The sequence below is a fragment of the Priapulus caudatus genome, unplaced genomic scaffold, assembly GCF_000485595.1.
Source record: "Priapulus caudatus unplaced genomic scaffold, Priapulus_caudatus-5.0.1 Scaffold553, whole genome shotgun sequence".
Taxonomy (NCBI): Eukaryota; Metazoa; Priapulida; class Priapulimorpha; order Priapulimorphida; family Priapulidae; genus Priapulus; species Priapulus caudatus.
In genome coordinates, this window is record NW_014577614.1 from 84959 (window position 1) to 95367 (window position 10409).

At 43.0% G+C, this 10409-nt stretch overlaps 1 protein-coding gene across 3 annotated transcripts in view; it reads left to right on the forward strand.

Annotated features, from left to right (window-relative positions):
* Positions 1 to 2707: 2707 nt before the first annotated feature.
* LOC106811588 (molybdenum cofactor sulfurase-like) overlaps positions 2708 to 10409 on the forward strand; it is an 11631-nt gene continuing 3929 nt past the window's right edge. For 2 of the 3 annotated variants that reach the window (XM_014815277.1, XM_014815278.1), the window contains exons 1-7: positions 2708 to 2751; positions 6149 to 6256; positions 7341 to 7494; positions 7884 to 8612; positions 9107 to 9226; positions 9544 to 9700; positions 10030 to 10146. In XM_014815277.1, coding sequence (XP_014670763.1) covers positions 6163 to 6256; positions 7341 to 7494; positions 7884 to 8612; positions 9107 to 9226; positions 9544 to 9700; positions 10030 to 10146 — 1371 coding nt within the window. In that variant the 5' untranslated portion in view covers positions 2708 to 2751; positions 6149 to 6162. The remainder of the gene's footprint in view (positions 2752 to 6148; positions 6257 to 7340; positions 7495 to 7883; positions 8613 to 9106; positions 9227 to 9543; positions 9701 to 10029; positions 10147 to 10409) is intronic. The other variant, XM_014815279.1, reaches the window with a different exon arrangement.

A 10409-nucleotide genomic window follows, 5' to 3' on the forward strand; every position in this document is an offset into this window, starting at 1 on the left:
TGTCGGTATCAATTATCTCCGGTGGACCATACATATAATATACATCGCGATGGGTGCGTTTTATTCTACGGTTTAATATGACCGGACGAGCTAGCATGAGTCACAATTAGAATATAACGGATTTACTAGGACAACTACCCTGTATCAATTACCCACCGGACAAATTATCCCCGCGGACAATTACCCACCAGGACAATTTACCCACACCGGACGATTACCAAACCGGACAATTACCACCAGGACAAATTACCCACCAGGACAATTATCCCCCCAGGATGCAATGACCCCTTCAGGACAATTTACCCACAGGCAATTACCCACCAGCGACAATTACGCACCTAACCATTCCAATAAGGGAAAATCCCTTCCGTAAAATATTTGTCCGCTGCAGATACATAATGTAATGCTTGGAAAAAAAAAGAAATGCTAACCATGTGTCAGAGAACAGACGGCGTCGATAATTGGGACGGGGGTGGGAGTCGCCCCTTACCCTCCTATAATTACGGAATGTTGTATCCCCAATGATCTTGCTCTTGCCCATGTACGTTATGTTAGCAGACTGTTTGTGCGTGTGTGCGTATTATGTGGTGGCTGTGTGCGTGCGTGCGTGGTCTGTGTGCGTGCGTGTGTGTGATTTTGTGTGTGTACGCTGAGTGAATTATACTGATTAACAGATTTATTACAGTGTTATACTTGTGTGAAGTGGGGTTGGGGGGCATGCCTCCAAGAAAATCTTTCTATATTTTGATGCAAAATGTGCAAATTTGAGGCAGGATGTATGCTTAATAGCTGCAATTTTTTCCTAGCTTATATTTTAGTGAGGATTGATGATATTTAATCCAGCAATTTGACACATGGGTCAATACATCACTAGTTTAACTGCAAATAGTACTTTAATTTGTCAATTTTCACAGGCGTGATATATAAAATTGATTTTAACAGGTCATGTTAATCTGCCAATGTTGAGTACTGTATATTTGCATATGAACATCGCTTTCTTCACTTATGCAATCAGTTATAACAATAATTTAGACATTGCGGCAAAATTGAAACAATGGGTCATTCTGATGTTGTGTAATGAATTAGAATTGTGATAAAGTTTCAAAATTCATACTGAATGTCAATATATGAGGTTTAAATCATGTTTCACATTGGCTCTCTGAATTTATAAGATTTTTCAGATTTTTATGCTGATGCAGCGTAGTGATAACTGTGTACATTATTAAAACACATAATTTTTCCATTATATCGCATATATAAATTAATGATGTTTATTGAAATTTTAATAAACCGCTCGAGGGAGCAGACTGCAATTTTCAGGCAATTCGACTAAATCGAACGACTATCGGTAGGATACGCGAGCGTGAGGATAGCACAGATGACCGACTCAGCATGCGAGACGAGTTAGGCGCGGGAGCGACGCTCCGCGCGCGAGTATCGCCAGCACTGTCGCGTAGGCAAAGTGTTACTTACATGTAACGGAAAGGCGTAAAATTAAAAGTGGGTGTCGCGTCGCTGCTGTTTTTGATTTACGCGAGTTTTGCATTACGCGAATTGCAATAGCGCGGGTTATCACCTTTAATAACAATAAATTCTACCTTCGAACAATAACGAAGAACACACTACAAGAATAACGGGACGCGGCGACTTTGCCATGCGAGTGTGCGGCACGTAAAAATAAACTGTGATTACGGTTATTCATTGATATTTAAGCGACCAAGAAAAATGTCTAGACATGTAGCGTGTGCATGGTAGGCTGCGCTTCGCTTCTCGTGCTGATGCGCAGGTGAAGGCCGATACTTGCGATATGACTTTCAATAAACAACGGGAAGAATGTTCGCAAATAAGTAAAATAACGGCGAGTATCAGCGAATGTTGAGCTTGCAAATTATGAATCATGAAGTTTGGTCGTTTAGATAACCATCATTACTGTACGGGTGTTGTGTGGGGGGGGCTAGGGTAATCGTCCGGGGGTAGGGGTAATTGGTCCTGGTGGGTAATTCGTCCGGGTGGGTAATTGTCCGGGTGGGTAATTGTTTCGTGGGTGTTTGTCCTAGGTGCGGTAAATTGTCCTGTGGGGTTCGTCCTGGTGGGTAATTGTTCCGGGTGTAAAACAAAGACAAGCGAGAAATCAGAAAGAAAAATAAGACATATAACAACAAAGGTTGTCCGGGTGGGTAAATTGTCCTGGGTGGGTATTGTCCGGGGCGGTAATTTTGCTTCGGTGGGTTAATTGTTCCAGTTGCGGTAGGTTGTCGGATACGTGAGCGCATAAGCGATAGGTAACGGTTTATAAGCAACCGGTTTTTGGCGAGCGGGAACATTAAACACAAGTGACCGGTGGAAACGATTAGACTGGCATGCAGTCTTCGCGTACTAAGATTAATTCTCATGTAATAGCACAATGTAGAGTGTCGGGGGACCCGTCTAGACTATAGCGGTGGTATCAACATGGCAACCTCTATCATCGCATCGGAGACCTGTTCGCAATAATGAGTAATGGTCCACAACTGTCAACTGACACTAAACAGTGTTATAGTCACTCTGGCTGTTTTAATAATAAAATGATTGTAAATAAACATAAATGGTAATAATGTTTATTTATTCTCTATCGTCTAATATTTCTAGGGTAGTTACTAAGTTAGTGCCGTCCAAGTCAAGTGCTTCTTTGCCTTTGGCTTTGCAACACTCAACACAACAGTCTCACCCATGGCATAGGCACTTGGTACGTCTCGATAAAAAAAATTAATGGTAAATAAACACGAAATGTACCAAAGTCTTAATGTTTCTCTATTCTATTTCTCCTAGTATAATCACCTGTAAATGCCGGTCAAATCACAGGCACTTGAACTTGAAGCGTTTCAACTGTAAACACACGCCGCCGCCATTGCGTGCACACTGACACATAAATATATATATATATGGCAGTGGCTACGGTAGATACAATAATGTAACCCAAACCCAAGAGGATAGGTTACAAAGTTCTCGCTTCTTTTCTGCTGGAGAATGCCCGAGTTAAATCACTCGGCCGGGTTTGCTGGGCGTTTTCAGAGACTACGAAAGATTCCAAACTGGGTTTTATTACTAACACGAACTTCCTCGCGAATTCGGAAACTTATATGTATTCGCAAATATCTGTTTAAACTAAGGATAACTGATTACAAAAAATTCGAGTTGACGGCGGCGAATATCCTGGAGCGCCATTTCTGTTGACCTGTGCGTACTTCGGGTCGTGAAGAGCGGATTTCACCTGACAATCGGGAGGGCGCTAGGCGTATTGCCATCGCTATTGCGCATTTGGGAAATGCAATACCGTCAACAGTCAACAGAAATGGCGCTCAGGATAGTTCGCGCTCGTCACTTCGATTTTTTTAAAGCGTTATATTAGTATACAGAGTATTGCGGATACATTAGTAAGCTCCGATCCGCGGGCAGAGAAAAGAAAAGGTTCACGCTGTTTAGAATAAACCAGTTTGGAAGTTCTATGTCTCTTGAAAACGCACAGCAAACCGGCCCGAGGTGCATTTCACTCGAGGATTCCTGCGCAGAAAAGGATAGCCGAGACCTTTGACCTAACCTATCCTCTTGGGTTTGGCTCTTAGATTATTGTTATTATGGCCTACGGGTACGGTAGCCGATACTCTTAATGTCGCGAGGGGCCTACGGGTACGGGAGGTCATTTCGCCTTTCTACTTAACGAGACAAGATGGCCGGCGGTGGCGGAGTTTATCGAATAAGCCTTGCGGAAATAAAATCACGATTTACAGAGTTATTAGATGCAGCTAGAAACGCCTAAACCCTAACCCTAAACTGAACCCTAACCATAAACCCCTAAACCTAACATTAACCCTATCACTACTAATATATTCCTAAACCACTAACGCCAAAATAAGGGGCTTCCAACGACCGACGGCTACCATACCCGTAGCCACTGGTATATATATTGTGGGTCAAATTGTAATCTGCATAACACGCAAGTTACACGCACGCCCGCATGTGCACAAAACAACATGAAATACGAGAGCAGGTAGGAAAAGCGTCGCTGAAATCGGCGCGAAATGGCTCACGCTCGACGCTCAGACTCTCAAAGCCTTCATATTTCACACGTACAGAACGAAAAACACATCCAAACAGTTCCCATATTGCCTATGCTATTGTGTATAATAGATTCCTTGGTTCGAATTATAACTCTCGGCATTTGTTCTTTACCTACTCCCGCAGAGACATATATGTTGAATCTGCAGGAATGTTCTCTCCGTTGAACATGGTAAAGAGGGACGTAATTCATCGAAAATCCCTAACGGCAGTCCCTTTCGATCAATCGCTGTAGTGCTGTGTGCGTTGAGTCATTCCCGCGGCGCATTGTTTGGGTGCCGCCGCCTGCCCGCCGCCTGATTGCGGGCCTCGAACATGGAGATCGATGAGAGCCGGCAGCAGATCATCGCGGCATGCCAATGCGCCCATCTAGCTCAACGCTATAAACGAGACATCTCGGTCCTCTTTTACATTCTTCACGGAGAGAACATTTCGCAGGATTTCACGAGAGTATCTCTGGCGGGAGAGTAGGTTAAGAAAACAAAGGCGCAGAGTCTATATTCGAACAGAAGTGAACATTTATGTACACATAGATGGGGGCAGCCCTGTAGACCGAAGGTCCGATAGACCGAAGGTTCGATAGACCGAATATTGCAAAGGGTTAGGGTTAGAGTTAGGGTTAGGGTTAGGGCATATATATGGTTTATAGTGGCATCGGTGGATGTGCGGCATATTCACGTTCGAATACGGCATCACTGGATGTCCGGATGCGTAGCCTGGAGGCTAGGCGACCGATTCCGGACGTGTAACAACTGCGTATTCGAATAAACCTTCGGTCTATCGGACCTTCGGTCTATAGGGCTGTAACCCAGTTACCAAGATGGGAGCTATTGGATGTGTTTTTGTTCTGTGATCGTGTGAAATGAAGCGAGCGTCGAGTGAATTTCGTGATCACGCTTTCCTACCTGTTCTCTTATTCATGTTGTTTGTGCACATGGCGGGCGTGCGGTGTACTTAATTGTGTGTTGCAGATGAGCATTTCACCGGCATTTACAGGTGATTATAGGAGAAATAGAGTAGAGAAACAATATGTTGTACATAGGATTTGGACGAAATTTACAGGAAACTGTCGGCAATAATACTAGGTGAAAGAGAGTATAGAAACATTAAGAATTTGGTAGTAAATAGATTTCGTATTTATTTAGCATTATATTTTATTGAAATGCTTCAAGTGCCTGTGGTCTAGCCATTCGCTCTGCCACAGGCCGTGACTGTGCACTAACTCGTAGAAAGATATAGAATCTAAGAATGCACTGCCACTAAATAAAAGATGTGCAGATGAATCAAGTACTTTATCTTTCTGTTAGCTTGTGAACAGTGGCGTGCGTGCAGTGAGATTGTGTGTTGCAGAGCCAGAGGAGCATTTGAACGGCATTTACGGATTGCACCGACTTTACCAGTGTGATTGAAAATACAATTCGTGTTTATTCAATATCATGTTAAAAAACAGCAAAAGTGCCGTAATTGGTTATAGCTGTATACAGCTTCCTTAGCGGTGTTACTGCTAGTCACAATACTAAATAGCTGGCAGGTTAGGACAATTTTTACTATATTACCATATGTCTAGATACAATAATGTAACCCAAACACAGGATAGGTACCTATCCTGTGTTTGGGTTACATTATTTTATCTACCGTATATCTAGTCCGCAAATGCAGACGTTATAACTCCGCTTTGCTAATCTGAGGGTGCGGGTTTATCTTCATAAAATACCAGATTTTCACCGCTCATTATCTCAGCGTAGGGGCATCGTAGGGACATGCGGTATGTTTTATATGAACAAGGTAGGACAGCTGATCAATAATGCTACAATAATTCAAAGAATCGTCAAAATAAAACGGGGAAAGTTTATTAATTCGACTAATACTGCAACATGGTTTCAGCATTTTACCGTTGTACGCTCTCCTTCTTTATATGCTCTTGATTATATTTTAATATTGTATCTTCAGATACTGAAGCAGCACGTACCGGTACTCTACATAATTATGTACAATGCTCTTTCTTACAAACATGCTAAGCTATGGAATTATCATGTTCACTGTTATATTTCAGCTGAGCGTGCAGGCATGGAACAACTAGCAGGCACTGTCAATATGTTGCGGCACCACAGTGACAGCTTGCAAGCGCTGCGAGTTCTTGAATTTGGACGATTGCAAAAAGGTACACAGAATATTGGTACGGCTAAACGTCAATTACTATTTATATATATATGTATACACCCATATATGGAACTATGAATGTGGTTGGGGTGGGGAGTGCAAATAATCGACAGAGTGTGGCTGCACCCCTGACATATTCTAAACTGAATAACGGCCGTGATATACAGCCATATAGGCCTACATGCTATGAGGGGGAGTCAAATAATATAATAACACATGTGTTTGAGTAATTATATGCTTAGTGTCTTACATTGTGTACACAGCCAACCTAATAAACTATATGCCACCTTCACATTCCACATGAGCCACATTTCATGCAGAAATGGAAGGGCTTTCATGGTAGAGTAAAACAGATGGGTAAAAAATGTGTTGACTTATTTTATTTATGTGATAACCTCACATGTGTACACAAATTGAAGAGATTTTGGCAATTTTTTTTGTGGCCAACAACGTATATCACATCCCCTAAAATCTGAGCAGGTGGCATGAGGGCGGAAAGTTATTGCGTGAAAGTATATATAAGTTAATCATATTTCACCCATATTTAACAAAAAATATTTCACTGTAATCTTAAAGCCACATCTCTTCTCCATTCTGTCTCTTCTTCACTCTTCTGACGCTCTGTTTCTTGGTGGTCAACAAGTAATATAGTTTATTAGGGAGGCTGCATGGGTGATGTAACTTGATCTCTACCCAATTATATAAAATACCTGTACAAACCCGGGCCCTCATTGATCAGTGAAAAGTAATATTGCTTACTATGGCAGCTTTGAACAAGGGTTACCTGTACTTCATGTTTGAGTAAACAATTGACCATAAAACCACTACCCATCAAACTTAATGTCAGTCAGCATGAATTGCATAATTATTATTGCAGCTTTACATTCTATAGAATCTATAGTATAGATGTTCATTTATGAGTCAAAGTATAGAACATTGCATGTGAAATAGATGGTAATTGGCTTTTTATTTTGTTAGATAATTAATAGCATACGTTATTAATATTATATAGTCTTAAGTTCAACTAATACAAAGAATCAATACGATCAATTGACTGAAATATTCTTTAAACGTTTTATTCACAGGCATATATCTTGATCATGCAGCAGCAGCCCTGTACACAAAAAGTCAGATCAATGCTACACATATGGACTTGCTCTCCAATCATTATGGCAATCCACACAGTAGACACTCGAGTAGTCAATTGGCCACAGAGATGATTGAAAGAACACGACTCAGGTTTGACTTTCTGTTCATATCATAATAATCTCAGCAGTACATATACCACTCCTTTCCCTTCATGTTTACTTTCAGTCTATTCCTCCTCAATTCTAGCATCTCTTAATTTTCTACTATATTTCCTCTGCCCCCTGTTTACTGTTCTCATCTACACCATTGTGTCTTATCCTCCTGTAATCTATCCCCCTTTCTCTTTCTCTATCTCTCTCTATATATATCTCTATATATCCATCTATTTGTCTGTCCGTCCGCCCGCCCATCTGTTCGCCCATCCGTCTGTCCATCCGTCAAGTCATTCATCTTTCTCCTCTCCTTCTCTCCTGTCACCCTCTTTCACTCTCCCTGGTGGCGAAATAATAATATTTCTAATACAAACACCTACCTTTCAGAGTACTGAAGTTTTTCTGCACGTCAAGCGACGACTACTCCGTCGTATTCACCGCCGGGTGCACAGCCGCGCTGAAGCTTGTCGCCGATTCGTTCCGGTGGACAGATGGCACCACCGGTCGAGCGCCGGGTGTTTTCTGCTACCTGAACGACTCGCACACGTCAGTGCTGGGCATGAGAGAGGTTGCCGCGCAACGCGGCGCGTCGGTCAACTGCGTGTCCATCTCCGATGTCGAACGCCTGACAGCTGATCTGCAATGGCGCGACGGCGTTTCAACGCTCCGCCACCAGCGCGCATGCAAGTCTCTGTTCGCCATGCCCGCCCAGTGCAACTTTTCAGGCAGGAAGTATCCACTTAGTTGGGTGGCTGCGGTGCATGGTGGTGCCCTCGATGATCGTCGGCCCATGCAGCAAAGCGAAAACGAAACTCAGGAGACGACCGCCCCGCCCGTTGCCGGCAGCAATACGTACGTAGATGGCACCGCGTGGTACGTCTTGCTGGACGCCTCGGCGCTCGTAGGTACAGCTCCGCTCGATCTTGGAGAACACCGGCCGGATTATGTTGCTGTCTCGTTCTACAAGATGTTTGGGTATCCGACGGGTGTCGGAGCTCTGCTGGTGAGGAACGACAGCCAGGGGGCGCTGGCGAGGACATACTTCGGCGGCGGGACTGTTCAGGTATCACTAGCCAGTGAGAGGTACCACACCTGCAGGCTAGGCATCAGTGAAAGGTGTGTGTGTGTGTGTGTGTGTGTGTGTGTGAAAAAATCAATCATGGTGGGTCAGGTGGTGCTGTCTGTATTCTGTATACCAGGTTTATGTAATGTGGTGACCTCTACGTCTGTTCTTGGTTTTGAGGTACATGTAATACGTTGGTTATCAGTGATATTCTACATAAAACCATAAAAGTTCATAATATTCCACTCGCAAGCCTGTAATTTTTGACCGGATTTAATGTGAGCTCTTATCAGTGTCATATGTAATGCTCGGTGAACTATTTGATTGGTTGATTTATTGGTGTTGGCAGCTTAATCTCAAAGTATTTTATTTTGATTGACAGAGCTAGTCATGTCAGTGTTAGATATCACGTGGAGTGATAGATATATCCTGTTTGATACACATATCACATGTCAGGTTTTTATATTACTTATTGTACCTCAAGCACAATATGTGAGAATAATATCATTGATGTTAATATATTACTACTGTACCTTCTCTCTTGTAGGTTCGAAGATGGTACCATACCATTTCTAGAAATCGCAGCACTCAGACATGGGTTTGATGTGCTAGAGGGTATGGCAGGTGGCATCCACCACATCTCATCATACGCGTTCTCACTCGCGAGGTACTACGAAGAAAACCCAGCCTCTCACTGATCAGTTAGTGAGTAGGATGGTCATGGATTGAAGATACACCCCACTCTCTCTCACAGATAGACAGACATGCAGACACGCATGCACACAAGCACGCACGCACCCACCCACCCACACACACACAGACTGCTTTCTTGTCAAGTACTGAGCTCAAGCACTTTGGATTAAGATTGGATTCAGATTTGGATTGGCGTTGTCTAGGTTATATACTGTATGTGGGCTGTGAAATCTTATTTACGAACGTGCCAACCCGGCTAGGCTTGACTCCAGATTCTATGCTGTGTGGCAGGTATGTGTACGAAAGACTGGACGCTCTCTGCCACCACAATGGGGCACCAGTGGCCAGAATCTATTGCGACACACGATATGACAATGTGGCTACCCAGGGTGCGATTCTTGCCTTTAATATCCTAAAGGAGACAGGAGAGTATGAGGGGTACGCAGAGGTGAGGTACATATGAGACAGTGTAGTTTCACAATATTGAATACTGTGATACCAATAGTATGTGGATTCCTTTAGTTGTACTCTATCACAAGGAATGAGTATGCATTTAATTAGTAATATAAAAAAAATTATTGTTTGAATTTCACAAAATTATTTTAATGATTAATATAATTGCATACAATGTGGGTTTTCTATTCAGAACCTTAACTCTATAACAATTATAATGTGAAGCATGAAATCGAGGTGACTGTCAATGATTTAGATGGAAAGTTTCGTGTTGACATGCATGATCGTATACATTATCAGGTTGAAATGTTTTTATTCGTGCAGGTTGAAAAGATGGCCAGTCTGTACAACATTCAGTTGCGCACTGGCTGCTTTTGCAACCCCGGTGCATGCCAGCGCCACCTAGGTCTTACCAATGAGCAAGTAAAACAGCACTTTCAGGTAAAGCAGTTATTGTATCCCCCGCGACGAAGTCGGCGGGGATACTATGGTTTCATGTCTCCCAAGCCGCCGCCGCCGCTCGGTCCACCGCAGAGAATTTCCCTACCGCTCTATAACTCGACCCCTAATTGACCTAGCGTGACCAAACTTGGTGTACTTACACATCTTGGGGAGAAGGTGTGCAGAGTACCAAAACCAGGTCACTGCAACCTTTATTTGACCTTTACCTTGACCTTGATCATATTTCCTTTCGCTCTCTAACT